We start from the raw sequence: 17,157 nt of genomic DNA, 5'->3' as shown, positions 1-17,157 counted from the left end.
GGAGTTAGGTAGTAAAGTCGTCATGTTTTGAAATATACACCCCCTACCTAAAAAAACGCGTCTCTTACCCCAATTAGTAATTGGTATTTGGACCCCGATTTGGAAACCCACTGCTTTAAGTCCGAAAACGTTCAAAATTATGTCTACTTCTGTATGGGCTTATACGTCTAACTACAACATCCAGCCATAATGCTCCAACATTTTTAAAACAATTTATGGGCAGAGCATTTTGAGCAATTAAAGAAAATAACAACATAGATCGGTTTTAACTTCGAAGCGGAAACCAAATATATGCATAAAACTCTGTTTTCTGTTACGTTGATTAGCCGTTCAAAGACTGGGATCCCTTTATGCAGTATGTGGGTTGTGGGCCAACCGCGAACCCGAAACGCTAAACGCTTGCCTTATAAGGTAAGCAAATATTTGTCATGTTTCTACTTAACGACGCTATTAAACAAAGCTAAGATAAGCTACAGGCGCAATTCGACCTTCGAAAGTTCCGCATAAAAGAGAGGGAAAATAGTACTTTATTTTCAACTAGAAAAAAACTCAAACTAGAGGTCATTTGGTTGTAATCACAATTTGACACTATCGGTCTATTTTTAATTATCAACAACCAATATCAATATTAATGGGATTTTTAAGCATTCTAAACCAGGGGGAAACAAGGGTCCATGGACCCCTTGGGGTCCGTGGACTTGTTTTAAGGGGTTCCGTGAAGGCCAAATTGAAATATTAGTGTATATTTAAGAAGTAATCGAATTTTCTAACAAAAGAGTTTAATTAAAAATAGAATGTTTTTGCACTGAATGTATTTAAACTCTGTGTTACTTTCACATTATGTGACCTGAAAACTGCAGCTTTCTAAGGTCTATTTGTATTGTGACGTCAATTTATGACGTAATTGTTGAAAAATTCTTGCTTACTGTGGTCCACGCGATGCAAAAAACATTTAGGGGTCCGCGGTAAAAAAAGGGCTTTAAAATACCTCAAGGAAAGAGTCGTTTATTGGCTCGTATGTTCCTCAACTTGATTTGCTAATTCCGGAGTCCCGCTTTTGGCATACATCACTTAATGTTGTTCGCTTTGTCAAGAAAAATTCGTTGTTATCAATAGAGATATCTATGCTATCCAATCGGAGCCCATACCCGATACCAAGTGGGAGTATCGGCAGTCGTCCGATACCAGGGTATCGGTGCCGATCCGATAGCAAACTGGTAATTCTATTTTAGCTATGGTTTGCAGTACAACCCAGCAGCCTTTTCTATTTTAAACGGTAAATTTCCTTAGCAAATTAAAAAAGCTAAGTGAACTTGCAATGGCAAAAGAAAAAAATTGGCTAAATGTCCTGAAAAAAAAAAAAATTAATTACATTTAAAACCTTTCATTTTTCCGATTTACCTTTTTTGACTTTTGAATTTTCACGTTACTTGGTATCAGACTAAACGCGATATTTTTTACCAAGTTACACCAGATACACGTTTCTAAATAAACGCCCCTAATAATTTATATAATTAAGTAGATACTTAAATGTTTTTGTCGGTTTACAATAATCCCTAACCCTGTTGACTTTTCCAATAAGGCCCAGTGTTATCCGGTAGCTTAGAGGAAAAACGTTCAGCCTCCTAAACCAACATTCCCTCAACCGACAACAAGCCATTCGGCTAAAACGAGAAAAAAGTGCATCTTTGTATAGTTGGGCAAACATTATCTGTTCGAGTTATATATATGCGGTGGTGTAAGTCAGCTACACGGCAATACATAAGACTTAAAATAGATTAAGGTTGTTCAAGCTTTGGAGCATAATGGTTATAAATGTTGGGGACAGATAATGGTTTATAATGGTTTACTTTCATAACTGGATTAATATTATAGGACTGTTTTTCAGACAAGCATTTGTTCTTATTCGTGGTTTTCTGGACCCAAAATGAAGTTGTTCGAGCTGTTACTTTTTACGTTTATTGAAAAGGATCAAAATACAGCTGTTTGTTTCTAATGTTTCTAAACATATACAACGATTTTGAATCTAAATTGTCATACTTTTTCATTTGTGAAAACAAAATGCTAAATACTTCGTCTTGTCGGCTTATAAATAATAATTTGTTTTTTTTGTAACGCATTCGAACTTCTCAGTCACACCAACCGAAGATCGAAACGCACATGTTAAGCTGATGTCGAACACTCGATCTTTTTGGCTTTAACATTTATTTTTAAGCTAAATTCAAACTTAAATGTTGAAAATCAATGAAGAGATATACGTTTAAAATGTCAGCTACTTCTAAGTGGACTTCGATACACCTACTACATTCAACGAAAATGTTTCGTTTACTAGAAAAGCATGGACTTGAAACGGGTTTCAATTTAAACTTGAAAATTACATGATAAAACAGTTTTTATTTTTCTAGGTAATTTCCGATAATTTTTAGACTTTTCTATTATAATTTCATTTCGGAGAGAAACAGTCGACAAAGAAAATATGGTAAGTTTAATCCTTTTTAATTGACAGAAGCCATAATTTAAATCTAATTTAGTATAGTTTAGGTTGAAAAAATTTTACTCGAACAAAACAAGTTTTAAAGTTAACCGTTTATTGTACAAGCGTTCAGTCATTCACCCTGGCGAAGGCGGCTTACATAGGTTGCCGAAACGTTATAGAATTAAAATTTCCAGAGGAGCTGTTTTTGATTGGTGTTAAACTATATTGTTTGTTTGGTAAATTATTTTTAAAAAAAGAAGAAAAAAACGTGTTTAAAAAAAATTGTTGAATGTAAAAAATTAAAAAAAACATTTGCTTTTTTCCAGGAGTACCCGAGCAATGCGGAGTTCTTCGCGGGCAAGACGATCGGAATAACTGGAGGAACCGGATTCCTCGGACAAGGGATCATTGAGAAACTGCTCCGATGTTGTCCGGATGTCAAGAAGATCATCCTCCTCATCAGGAACAAGAGGAATCAAACTCCCAAGCAGAGATTGGAAGCGCTCGTCAATTTACCGGTGTGTGATCATCAAACCTTTATTTGCAGAAGGGAAAAAATCTGGTAGAAGTTTGTTAACGTTTGAAATTGATCTAAATATAATGGATGGAGGTTGTAGTTAGACGTAGAAGGAATATATGCTCAAGTCCAGACAGAAGTAGGAAACAATTTGGTAGCATTTTGGGAACGTTATGAATAAAGCTTAGGAACCAAACTCAAGAGAAAGAGTTTGAAACTCTTGCTAGTCTTCCGGTAGGAATAGTGGAATAAACGTTTAATTTTAAATATTCTTTGAAAGATTTTACCTTGCGTTATTAAAATGAAGCTTTTTCTTGAGCCAAAGCAAATACAAAAAAAACTAAAGCATTTTGGAAGACTGTGTTCCCTATGAAGCAAATTTTTGCGGTTTGGTAATTTTATTATGAAATGTTTTACCAATCAAAACAAGCCGTTTAGTGAGAAATTATTCAAAGTCATTCGACAAATAAAATCATCACCCGTTTAGCGGACGAGGTTGTTTGGTGATTAAAATTATTCCAACTTTTCAAAAAACACAAATATTTAAAGTCGTTGTTTATTTAAGGTTCTTATTACGTTGTGTAATAAACACATAGGCCTAGCTATTTAAACGCTCATACAGAAATAGGTGGAATTTTAAATATTTTGAATAAATATTTATTCATTTCAGCAATGTTAACAAAAATAGTAGGCTATGGTCTTTGATGTAAAAAAATAAATGATGATTTATTCCTACGTGTTAGTTACTTCTTTAAGGTTCTTAATATTTATCCTACAAATAACTGCGAACCAGTGTTGTAAACAAGTCATTTTGAGTCCTAGTCAAGTCTTTTCGAAATAATAACAAGTCAAGTCATAACTAAAGCAAGTCAATTTCAAGTCCAGTCCTTGTCATAAAATTAAACTTTAAATAAACCATTAAATCTAGTACATGAGTCTAATTATATGAGCAATAATTCAAGTGAAAAATAACACAAGTCGCAACATATAAAAAGCAAATTGTTATATATGCACAACTTAAGATCAACTTAAGATAAATATCCCAATTTTATAAAAAAAATGCAAACATTTCGTTTCGACCCACATCTTTTGTCCACAAGACCTAAGTCAAGTCATTTAACAGGAGTACTTAAGTGCACTTAAGTCAAGTCTTTGTCTTTGACTTAAGTCATTGCAACACTGCCTCCAACCTTTGAGCTCCAAACGTACTTAAAGTGGCGAAAACGTCATTTAGCGGCCACAATGTGTTTTCCCTGTTAGTCACAAGTTGCCACACGAGTCCTTGAAGTTTGTGTGCGAACAAACGGTTCATTGTTTACCGAATAAAGGCCGCGAGAGCGCTGCAACTTTGCGGGGAAGACGCGGCCGGCTTCGAAAAACTTCGACGCAAATAGAGCTCGAATATTTGCAGCGCAACTTTTTTCGAGAAACCTTGCCTTAATTGTTTGCAGACGGGGCGATGGGAGGGAATGGCATATGTCACTGTAAATAAGTTTTGATAAAGTATTTACTGTTTTATCTCCTGGGGCGCCATTTGTGTATCGTGATCGAAATGGTGTTTGGGGGTCGCATTTTGGCCGCCCAGAACACTTGACGTCAAACTCCTTTCACTACTGTAGACTCTTGAGAATAAACCGTTACGCTTCCACAATTTCGACGTTAAAATCCTTGCATTTCCAAAAATTTGTCTTAAAAACTAATACCTTGTTATAATTTTACCATCAAATCCTTCATCTTTTTATGGCTCTTGGGGTTTATAGTTCACCCTTCCAAGCGATTGACATTCTAACCCTTTGTTTTAAAGATGTTTGACGTAAAAACCTTTGCTCTTACCGAAGTTTGAAGTTGAAACAACCAGCCTTCCAGGCTTTCGACGTTAAAACTTTCACCCCTGCAGTCTTTCGGCGTTTAAACCTTTTACCCTTCCAGGCTTTCGACGTTCTTCGTGAGCTGCAGCCGAATTTTGCGTCGAAGCTCGACTTTGTTTCGTGCGACCTTGGCGCTGAAGATCTTGGATTGGATCAAGCTTCGAGGGAGATTCTACAGAAGAAATGCCAGGTTTTCATCCACTGCGCTGCAACACTCAAGTTCAATGAACACCTCAGGTGAGGGCACTTAAGTTTAACGACACCTCAGGTGAGGGCACTTAAGTTCAACGAACACCTCAAGTAAAGGCACTTAAGTTTAACGAACACCTAAGGTAAGGGAACTTTAGTTCAACGAACACCTCAGGTAAGGGCACTTAAGTTTAACGAACACCTCAGGTAAGGGCACTTAAGTTCAACGAACACCTCAGGTAAGGGCACTTAAGTTTAACGAACACCTCAGGTGACACAAACATTCTTTAAAAAAAACAGCAGCGTAGCTACAACATTATAGTCCTTTTAAATGTTGAAAAAACATAACTGAAAGTTAAAATGAAAATGGCTTCTATTGCTTGACTTCTATCACCTTCCATTAAACTTAAACCACATTTGTTGTTGGTATTATTTGCCACCTTACATACGACGATTCATCAGTGTTTTTAATGAAACAGTCTTGTTTTTAAAGTTTGATAATTTCGAATACCTCGTATTTGATTGCGATATTGACAGTGTTGTAAAGAATTGGCTTAAGTCTTTTCGGTAGATTGACTTGACTTTTTAAGTCATGGAGTAAAATGACTTGGGTTAAAATTAAATTTAAAAAAAATACACATTCATAATGACACTAGATATTACAACTTGGCGCAAAATGGCTTTTTAAGTTTACTTAAACGATAATTAATATGAAACTCTGAACCTTTAACAATAAATCTATTTTTTGCAGACTCTCGTTCGAGGTAAACGTACAGTGTGTGAGGAGAATCCTCAAGGTGTTTCCCCGAAAACGAAACAACCTTCAAGCTTACGTTCACATTTCGACCGGTAAGTAGGCCTATGAGGAAATGGTCAAAATAAATACATACGTCTATAAACTATGATCAGCCCTGCAGTAACACTGGCCAACGATAAAATAAACCACTTAATCATCTGGGCTGCGGAGTCGGTTAAAAATAATCAGAGTTCAACTCACGAGTTCAAATGTGCAATTTTGTCAAGTCCCAAGTCCAGCTGCGACTCTATACAGTCTGTATCCCGACCATTTACGTAACTAAATATACGGTAGATAATCACCGATCCACTTATGGGAATGTCATATAATTTATTCTCAATACTTACAATACATGGTTGGAAAAAAACCTCCTTATGCTAATTCACCTTTACAATTAACAGTGGGCGGTCTATTTTAGTTTTAAAATTTGGTACATTGCATCTGCAAGTTGGATTAGGGACTTCACGTGGTCTTACTCGGGTCCCGAGACCGACTCAAGCAAAACAAATCGACTCCTTTAAATCCCGAGTCCCGAGACCCTAATCTGCAGCCCTGCCTATAACAATATTTCGGAAAAGCTGTTTCACAGATCAGTCAGTGTTCATAGGTGTAACATTTTTTAAATATTTTACTTCATTTTTTGTCCAGCATACGTCCATTGCGACCGACAAGAGACCGATGAAAAGTTTTACGATGTTGGAATCGATTACCTCGACCTCGAGGGCTCCCTCCGGTGGATGGACGATGACCTTATCACCAAGGTCACGCCGCAACTTCTTGGCAAGAGGTAGGCGACCATATTCGACAATTTAACTAAATTCTTGACGACGAAAGAAATTTTGAGCTAAAACCCCTAAAATCCTAAAAAAAACAGAAAAAATGCCATTTTTTTAATTACATCGATTTGTTTTTGCTATTTTTTATCAGAGTTCACAAGGGATCAAAGAAAATTTAGGATAAGATTGATTAGTGTGTTTTTTAGTCTTATTTTGAATATCTGACCAATCAAAGTATTCTCTTGACGTCAATACTTCTCGCGCTTTTACGAAAAAATTAAGTTTTTGCAGAGCGACAACTTTCGCCAATGTGCCTATATATTTCGAGTTTTAAAACAATGCAATCAAAGCTGTGTAACTCAATTGGTAGAGCGACGGTCCAGTTATGGCCCAGGTCGTGAGTTCGAATCTCACTGCAGGCTTGTTGTTTTCTAGCCTGGCCTTGCTTGCATCATTGATCGACTGTTAGTCTGTTGAAGGCTTCCAGTGTAACATAATTACTGGTTTAAAGTTGTAGCTAAAAGTTGCGTTTTTCGTTTCAGACCGAACACTTACACGCTGACGAAGGCGCTTGCTGAGGACGTCGTTGCAAGAGAAGGATCTCATCTTCCAATCTGCATCGTCAGACCCAGCATGGTTTTGCCAGCTTACAAAGAACCAATGCCGGTATAAAAACAAAGCACTTGTCAGTTAACTATTGTAGGTCATTAGCTTTATATTGAATCTCAAAATAACATCAACTGATAATGATACAAGTAGATGTATTGAATCGTTTATTATATGATGTCGATTTACTCTATCTTTTTGTCTTTGAGATTCATTATCAAGCTACATTACAGGCCTGTGAATACTGCATAGTGTACCTAAGGCCATTAGCTGATACTGGATATTAACGTAACTTCGTTGATAAGGCTTTTAAGAGGCGATTTTAAACAATAAACTATAGTTCTTTACCGTGTTGCCAAGTTCGTGAGTTCGAACCTCACCACAGGCTATTTTTACGAACAGGATACAGCAGGCAACGCTGCTATGATTGTTTCTTGACTCGCTCCCCTCTAAGCTTTTATAGCTCAGTTGGTAAAGCGACGGTCCCGGTACGACCGAGGTCATGAGTTCGAACCTCACTGCAGATTAGAGTTTTTAAGCCTTGTCTTGCCTCGCCTTACCTGCGCTACAACCCTGATAAGTCCAACTGACTTCGTTAAAAGTCTTTCCGAAGGCAACCGGTGTATTATTATAAATATGTCGTAAACGTTGGGTAAAAATTGCGCACATTGTTAGGTCACGGGGGAGATTCCATAACACCACTATTACGAAGTCTGATAAATATAAAAAAAAACGTACATCTCGTGGGCTGGATTCGAACAACCAACCTCGGGAAATTGCGTCCACTACACAAACAGAATTTACTTACATTTAAGCGAAATGTGTTTTACCCAGGGCTGGTGCACCAACGTCTATGGACCCACCGCCTTCATGGTCGCTTACGCCAAGGGGGTTCTCAAGGCGCTCATCGTGAACGGTGACGTCAGAGGTGACGTCATACCGGTCGACTTCATAGTGAACGGCGTGATTTGCGCCGCGATGAAGACCGCTTGTGACTCAGCAGAAAGGAGGTGCTCGCTCGGCTACGAGAGTGACAGTGCAGTTTCTTCGCTCATCGGATCTGCAAAAAATGAGGGTGAGTTGGATTTTTGATGTCCGATAATATCGTATCGCGACCGATATGAGATACCGAGCGGTGGTATCGGAACTCGTCCGATACTCGGGTGGTATCGGTGCCGATCCGATAACCACATGCAAATAATTTTAGCTTTGGTTTAATAAAGCACGGGTTTCTTAACGTTTTTTGTTTGATGTAGTTATGTTTTAGTAGTTTTCATACACACATCGGGCACCGGACCTAAAATATAAAGTCTCTAAAAGTATTAAAGGGAGTAATTGACACTATATATGGATCTGTAATGTAGCTTAGTGATGAATTTTAGAAGTCATATAGGTCAAGTAAATCGACATCATTGAATAAAGACGTTTTGGTACAAACTTGTATCATCTTCAGTACAGCTACATTACAGACTCGTGCATAGTGTACCCAACCATGTAACATAGATTTAAATACTGTATGTGTTTTTTCTATAAGCAATATGTGATTGACATATATTTAAACCTCACTTATAAAATGTGGAACGTTATTTCATTAAACTGATGATGATTCAAGTTCAAGTTCGTATCAAAACGTCTAAAAGAAGATTATGTCTTTACTCGGCCTGTCTGGCTTTGAAGTTCATTATTGAGTTAAGGAGTTGCCTTTAACTATTCTTTGTATTTATTTTAACAGGTGACTCGTCGTCTGAGGAAGAAAGTTTATCTTCTTTCACATCCACAAATCCGAGGTTTGATGGTTCGATTCCCATCTACGCCATAACCGCATCGGGAAAAAACACTATGAAGATTCAGGACCTGAGTAAGTATTTTCTCTACAATGGCCTTTTTTAAGCTATTGTCAATGGAACTAGTCTTGCCGTAAAAACTTCATTTTTAAAACCTTGGCTTTCTGAGATGTCACGAAGAGCAAGGGTTTTTGGAAGTTTATAATATTGTTTAAAACAAGTCTTTTTTTAAATAACTTAAACGTTAATCAATTAAATCATTGGCACAATGATTCTAGCCTTAATTAGCCTAAGTTCATTTGGATATTTTTAAGTATTCGGGAAAAGTTTACAAACTTACACTTGGATTGTTGCATACGGCCTTCTCTGCATAACGTTTGACCTTTAAACCTTATTCAGTCGTTGCCACTAGGGGAAGGGATTTTGTAATTTGTAGGGGGGATTTGTGTTACAATTATAATCTCTTTCTGGTTGTGGGCTGTGTGTTATTGCTGCATTTCTCATATATAAGCTGGGAAAAAGAAACTTTGAGGAAAGAAGAAAAAGACAGAGCTTTGCATTTTGTCTGCGTGATTAGATAAATGCTAGATTTTTCAATATATTCTGAAAGGTTATGCAGGCTATGAAAGCCTGCGTAGCAAACTAAATTTGTGTGGGGAATAAGATTTGAATATCGACTAAAATGGTGCACAGGACCAAAAAGTTTGGGAACCACTGCTTATCTGATCTTGTCTATTTGTATTTGTTCAAGCCGTATTTGTTATTTCCAGTCGACATCGGCCAACCGACTTGGGAGGAATTTCCCTGCAAGCCTCTCATGTGTCCTTCCATTCATCCCACTCAAAGCAGGTAATAACGTCATTTAGCATGACGTAACGTGCGTGATAATCGCTAGAGCAAATTTGGAAGCAAAAAAGTAGCTTCAAAATCGACTCTTTTTTCAAACGTAAAACTTTTTCAATGGTAAATGCGAGTTTAACTAGAAAGTTTTGTGAAATGTCCTGTTAAATAAGCCTATAGTGACAAAAACACACAGGATTTAGTTGTTTTAAATGCTTTATAGTAGTTCATTTTGCATATTGTGCATCATAAAATCTTGCTTTTATCGTTTTTTACGTAAAATTACACCAATTTTACCACTTGGTATAGAGTAGCCAACCCGTGGTTTAACGACTTTTACAATTTGCGTCTTTGGATTTTACGTAAACTCTTGTGTACTGTTTTTATTACGCGCACACTTGAAAAAATTTGCAGTTTTTAATTTAAATTTTACACGAATTAAGTTGTTTTTCAAAGGAAACTTTAAAGAGCAGTAAATCCAAACTGTTAAATTGGATAAAAAATGTGGTTTAACTTTGAATGACGTCATACTCTTAGTTTTACTGACGTCATGTATTTACTTCCTAGGGCGGTCTACAAAGTTTCAGCCTTCGCTCGCCAAACGATGCCAGCTTATATGATGGACGCTGGCCTCGCTGTCCTACGGAAGAAAACCAGGTACGATGCCATACAGGATACCATATAATAAAAGGGCTTTGAAAAAACAAATCAGTTTTGAGTCATTTCAAACTGACGTAATAGAGCCGTGAAAGATACAAAGCAGTGTCGTAAATAAGTCATAAGTAAAATAGTTTTGACGTATTTATTCTATAACGTTACATCTATGTAAATCGCTTGTTCTCTGCCTTGTTATACAATTGTTAGGCAAAAAAAACACTTGCGATATACAGCACTTGAACAGTTACATGTCAAACTTGTGAATATATTATATTTTATCAAGGGACGCGAAAGTTTTATTAATAAAGGAACCGTATGCTATAGTGTAAAACGTTTACAAAACCGTGAATTAAAACAGAACACCTTCTTAATATAAACTTTTGACTGCTGGTTACTTAAGAAAATGTTTATGACATAACCACTCTTGTTATTTTTGCGATCCTAAAATCCAAACCTAATCAAATTTTTGATCCAGGGCCTAGCCAAAATATTTTTTTTTTGAAGTGTTATTTAATTACACTTTATAGTTTGGGATTTGTGTGCCAGGAAATAATGATAGCAACCTGTTTTTAGGATGGCTCGCCTCAACGAAAAGATCATGAGCGCCATGGAAGTGATGGAATTCTTTTTCACGACAACTTTCAAGTTCAGCAACACGAATGTAGATCAGCTGCATTCCTCACTGAATGCTGAAGACCAAAAGGTAAAAACAATATTCATAACGGGTTGAAAAGTTAATCCTGCAAAAAATGTATTATCAGCTGCGCCCGTTGTAAAAATTAGGGTTAAAATAGAGTAAAAAAACATAATGGCTTAAGGTTGCACTTAGACGTAGTAGGAAAACCTAAGGCCATACACAAGTAGGTAAAATTTTGAACTTTTTGAATATTTCCTTATTTATTTTCAACAACAGAGTAAAACTTGTTTACCTAATCTTTCCAGACCTACTACATGGACCCATCCTGTTTTGAATACAAAGACTACATTCCAATCTACGTGCAGGGATGCAATAAATACATTCTAAAGGAGGAAGACAAATACACAGAATCAAGAAAGGTTCTGCAAAGGTATTAAGAAGTAGATTAGGGTGAACTGTCTCAACAAACTCACAACTTATCTGTTAACAGTTTGTTCCATCGAAATTGTGAGTTGTTTATTGGAGCTAAATAGTTACGCGAATAGGTCAATGGAGTAAAACGCCATCAAACCATTGAAATTCAACCAAAACTAATAAACATATTCTATTTTTTAAAACGTTGGTAGAAAATAATATATATTGCCAGAGGAACCTGTTTGAAATATACTATGCCTGGTAGCAACAGCATATTTAATATATATATTCAATGCCTGTTTTCCGTATCTTGGCTTGCGAGGTGTTAACAAAACTCAAATTCGGGCCGCACTCCCAAAAAGTTTAACAACCACTACTGTAAGTACTAGGAATGTCCGATACTTGACACTTTGGTACAGTGTTTCTTAATCAGGTGAATGGTTCACCCCAGGGTGTATAAAATTTTTGCAGGGGTGAACCAACCAAAAGGGGTGAATAAGGGTGAACCGTCAGAAATGGAGGATAGCTTGCAAGCAGGGTGGATATTTCAGGTGTGCTGTTATACATAGACGAGATAGTTTTATCATATCATGAGACAAGGGTGAATGAAACCTGGAGATAGATGTTAGGGGTGAACAAAACTAAAAAAGTTTAAGAAGCACTGCTTTAGTACACCAAAAGCGTTTTCAACCAAAAGCATTTCAACACAATGACGGAACTCGTTTTAACCGTGTGTTCAATTTGTTCAGTAGCGTTTCAATGTTAGTTGAAACCTAAGAAGATTAGTTCATCAAAAACATTGCAGAAAAACTGAAACAACATAGCTAAGCCCGTTTTAACCGTGTGTTTAATTTGTTCAGATTGCGTTTGGTTGAGAAGTGCTTCTACTCGGGAGCTGCCTTAGGAGTTTGCGGACTCGCCGTTGCAAGTGGATTGACGAGTTCGCTCTGGCAACTCACAGAGTTCATCGGCGAGTCACTGGCCCTTCTATAACTTCACAAGTATTCTCTTTGCGTTCGATTTTATCGCAACACGATTCATTGTGTTCTACATAAGCCACGACTTGCAAAATCGAACATCGGCTGTTTACCTTTATTACAAAACATTGAGCGATTTTTGCGATAAAGGTAACTTTATAGCGTTGCATTTGCAACCAAGGACTTCTCAGCCTACAAACCCAGTTTTGAAAAGATTCCTCCCCCCCTTAACGATTTATCGTGATAAACATAAGTTTTCCAATTGTCTATTTTGGGACGTGGTGGATTGTGTAGCCCAGGGGCGAATTTGGCGAAAAATCTGCAATCTACAAGTAAAAAAAATCGAATAAATGTAGATGAAACACCTTGATTTAAATTGTTGTTGTTCTGCGCGCGATGCAGAATAACCCCCAGTTTGCCAAAATCTGTCATAAATCACAATTAGTCTTCAAAGCAAGGTTCATTTGTTGGGCCAAATACATAACTTTTTTAAGTCTGCTGTATTATGACGTCAATTTATGACGTCATCGCAAAAAATATCATGCCGACCCAGGCCAACGCGAACCAAAAAAATTTTTTTGTTCAAATCCGCTGTTAAAAAAATTAAAACCCCTGATTTAAGAAATGGCGCGTATTCTAAAAGGCGACGCCAAATGGGCAAAGTTATTTCAACAAAAAAAAACTACAAATTTTGCAAATTTTTTTGGTGAAACATAATTCAAAAGATTGTTTGTTTTCATGGATTTTTTCTTTGTAAATTAGAGCTAAGGGGAGCCAAATTTTATCAGGAGTTTAATTTAATGCGCTTGTTATATTGTGTTTGTTCCATGTTTTGCTGTTCTTGTTTGTGCTTTATTTTATTTCTTCTGTCGGTTTGTTAATACATTTTAAGCTTACGTTACATTTTATTGGTTGTCTTGTTCAAAACAACTGCGTTTACCAGTGCTCTTAACAAGTCTTTTTGAAATGACTTAAGTCCTAGTCAAAGCATCTGTAAAAAAAGTCCAAGTCATGTTTTGAAAGAACTTAGTTTCTAAATTCTATAGCGTTTGCATTTATTGACTGTAAACGTGGCAGAAAGTTACTTCGTTGTTATTTTTAACTCAATCAATACCCGTGCAATCTTTTAATACGGCCCCAATGTACTAACGTTAATGGTTTACTACTTTTATAAGAATGTATAAGTAGGCACGAGAAAGAAAGGCGCACCTAATAAAATACTGTATGAATATGGTTTGGCAGAGTCATAGAATCACAACATTACCTTTTCATTTGATCCTCTTTATTTTTAGTCGGCGCTATTGGCAGAAGGTCTTATTATTGCGTCGATTTCCAAAAGTGTGAATCCAGTTTATTCAGGATAGAATATTTTCAAAGGAATCACGTTGTTTGTGAAACACAATTTTAATGATAGTTTTGGTGAAATACAAGAAAAAACAAGAATTCTACAACTAACAAAGATTAGCAGATTTAGGTTTGTTTCGCGATACCAACACAAAACATTATCTCAGCAATGCGTGTTCTTTTAGTAATGAAAAACACAAAAAACGGGTATATTTAACAATGGAATAGAACCACTGCTCTAGCTTATATTAAGTATCTCAAATAAACCAGCTTGTTGAAAAAATTCAAACCCTTAAATACTTTTTGACTCGAAAAACAATTTGTCGGTAAATAAATAAATTGTTGCTGCCAGGTATAAGGGGAAATCAAAACGGCTAATAAAATTAAAACTGAAATTGTACTGCTTTAAAAAGTACGACCAACCTCTACATAACCATTACTGGGTAAAGTCTATTCATTTTCCTAATCTGTTAAGCAAACAATATTACGTTATTATTTTTTTACTTTAGCGTGTGCATTGCATTGTTAACCGGAGGGTCAAAAACTAAATTTGACATTTTATACTTAAAAACTACTGGAAATAAGTAAGGCATAATGACTGAAGGTTTTAGTTAGACGTATAATGAATATCCAAGCATAGGTGGTAACGTTTGCAATGATTCTTCACTTATTTTCAATATCGGTCATTCAAACTGCTATCTACTCCTATACGGGATACGATATTCTTACCACGTACTGGAAATAACTTTCTAAAAGTAAAACAACCAAACACTGCCAACTCAATTTTACAAGCGATAAACCGCACCAACCTGTAAGAAGCGCTAAAGCAGCCCGATTAAACAGTAAAATCGCCGGTCAATTAAGCCGCAGGGAACACTAATTGTGCACGAGACCAGCTTTCAGAGGCAATTCTTTGCTGCGCATTTTTAATTATTGCTGCCACAAGAACATCGTTTTTTTTATGGGCAGCTCGACTCGGTGACCGAAAGGTCCTTGTCCTTGTGTTATTATTTATGATATGTTGTTATTCAATGTTTGCAAAGATGAACAAAAATAAATTGAATCTGAATCTGAACGGAGTTGTTCATTTGTAATGCCACAGATTTGACTCCATAATTGATATTTAAATTGAGTTAAAATTAAGTGCACTTACACTAAGTCACTATTTTTAAATGACTTAATGGCCTTACTTATGTATATTGGGAAAATGACTTTGGACTTGAGTCATTTGAGATAATAAAGGTGGTTTCATTGAAACGTTTTATTAAAACTGACTTATTCATTCTAAATATTAAATGTAATAACTGTTAACTTGCTATTTGTTTTGGTTTATGGTGTTTGCCATGCAAAATATCTCTTAAGAATTATCGCGATTTTTTAAGTTAAATAGTTTTTGCAATACTAATGCTGTGACTTGGGTTTGACTAGCCTTGACAAGGACTTGGAATGGGACTTGACTTGACTTGTTATTTGTTTAAAATGACTTGTCTTGAACTTAAGTGTTTTGACAAATGACTTGACTTGGACTTAATTTTTTGCAAATGACTTGACTTGGACTTTAGTCATTTCAAAACGAATTGTCTACAACACTTCCGTCTGCACAGAATTACCTTAATGAAATTCCTTGTCATATTTACAGAACAATAACATAAATGCATTAAATTTTAAGCTATAAGCACATCTAACAACACGAATTATACTTGGTCAAAAAGACGGCAGCGTTCGAAATATAACTTCTATTTATGGGGATACATGGGAATGCATGTGGCCGTTTTTAGGTTTTCTGGTTGTTGATCCAGCCGTATTTTTCTAATTCGAAATATAGAAAATCTTTCGAACAAACTTGCTTCATCACGTCATTGTAAAAAGAAGTTTCTACTTTGATTTGATGCAGCAGGGTTTTAAATATTTTCCTAGTGTTGTAAATAAGACGTTTTGAAATGGTTTGAAGTCCTCGTCTCAAAACATTTGTAAAATAACTCAAGTCCAAGTCAAATGTTTTAAAAAAATACCAAGTTATTGTTAGAGAACATCCTCTCCAAGTCAGGTCACTAATATCAAAATTCAACGATAAATTTAAATTTTTGGTAAACTGTAAAAAATAACAAAAAACAACGTGAGGCAATCTTATCGTTTTCCAAAACTATAGAGATAAATAACTTAATTTTATAAAAAAAATGTTTAATGGAATCACTCTTTTTTAATTAAAGTCATTTCACACAACGACTTAAGTCAAGTCATTTACCGGAACGACTTTCAAGTGACGTCATTAAAAACAAAGTCAAGTGACGTCATTAAAAACACTGACTTAAGTCTTTATAGCACTGGATATTTATACAATATTGTTGATGGTTGTTATACAGTTGGCTAATTTGCACACATGCGAAAGCGTTGTTAACCACAAAACGGCAAATAGAATAACCGGCAAAATTTTAACACACCTAATTTTTGCCCTTTCGTTCAGGAGGAAAAGCTGGGAACCAACCCAAAGGTTAGCAACATAACCCGGATCACAGCATGAAGTGCAATCCCGAGTCCCGAGTCCGACGTGCGCATGCGTAGTATCAAATTTTTTAACTGTTAAGGCGGCAAAATGTTAGTTGTAAAAGTGTAAGAGCAAATGGTGAAATATTTTTAAACCATGTGGTGGATCCATTATGACACCAATATGAGGGGATTGCAGAAAATCCACCCTAATTTAGTTGCGTAAATGGGTAAAATACAGGCTGTAGGGTCAGAGCTGAACTCGGGATTCGACAAAATCTTACATTTGGCCGGAGTCGGACTCGGGTGTAATTTTTTGGCCGGAGTCGGACTCGGGTTGTTTTTAACCGACTCCTCAGCCCTGGTTTTAGTAATAGAAATTGCTTTGTGGTGTACGTTAAACCCCTTTGTTTGTTTAAGTTTGGAGTTTTTGCAAAACAAATCTGCCAAAGAATATTACGAACGTTTTGATATTCCAGCACTTTGATATTTATTTGGTATTTGGTGTCAATGACTTGACTTGGAGTTGTCTTGTGCTAACCAAAAGTTAGTTGTTTTTTTAGCCTGCCGGCGTTGCTGCTTACATCATTGATCGAAAGATTCGGTTTGCGATGGATTTCGGTGTGCTAAGGGATGACAAGTTAAGCATTTCAGCCGTGATCATTTGGAAAAGGGTCGTAAAACACTTAAGAGATTTGATTTCCGGATGAGGTAACCTATGTTAGCGGGCTACAATAAATAGTTGCTGCATGTACTTGAGCTGATCAACAGTGTACAACAAGAGCTGTAACA

General features: G+C 36.3%; 1 protein-coding gene across 1 annotated transcript; it reads left to right on the top strand.

Annotated features, from left to right (window-relative positions):
* Window positions 1–357: 357 nt before the first annotated feature.
* LOC146137258 (fatty acyl-CoA reductase 1-like) lies at window positions 358–12,553 on the top strand. Its single transcript, XM_083393798.1, has 13 exons — window positions 358–411; window positions 2,803–2,994; window positions 4,923–5,098; window positions 5,802–5,899; window positions 6,495–6,633; window positions 7,165–7,288; window positions 8,063–8,303; window positions 8,961–9,086; window positions 9,783–9,861; window positions 10,420–10,509; window positions 11,083–11,212; window positions 11,452–11,576; window positions 12,421–12,553. Exons 1-13 carry the CDS (start codon window positions 358–360, stop codon window positions 12,551–12,553), a joined length of 1,707 nt encoding a protein of 568 aa, XP_083249924.1.
* The last annotated feature ends 4,604 nt before the right edge of the window (window positions 12,554–17,157 follow it).

This window comes from Ascidiella aspersa, chromosome 7 (genome assembly GCF_963924565.1).
Source record: "Ascidiella aspersa chromosome 7, kaAscAspe10.2, whole genome shotgun sequence".
NCBI lineage: Eukaryota > Metazoa > Chordata > Ascidiacea > Phlebobranchia > Ascidiidae > Ascidiella > Ascidiella aspersa.
Note: the sequence above shows the minus strand (reverse complement) of the source record. Positions and strands in the feature narration are given on the sequence as shown.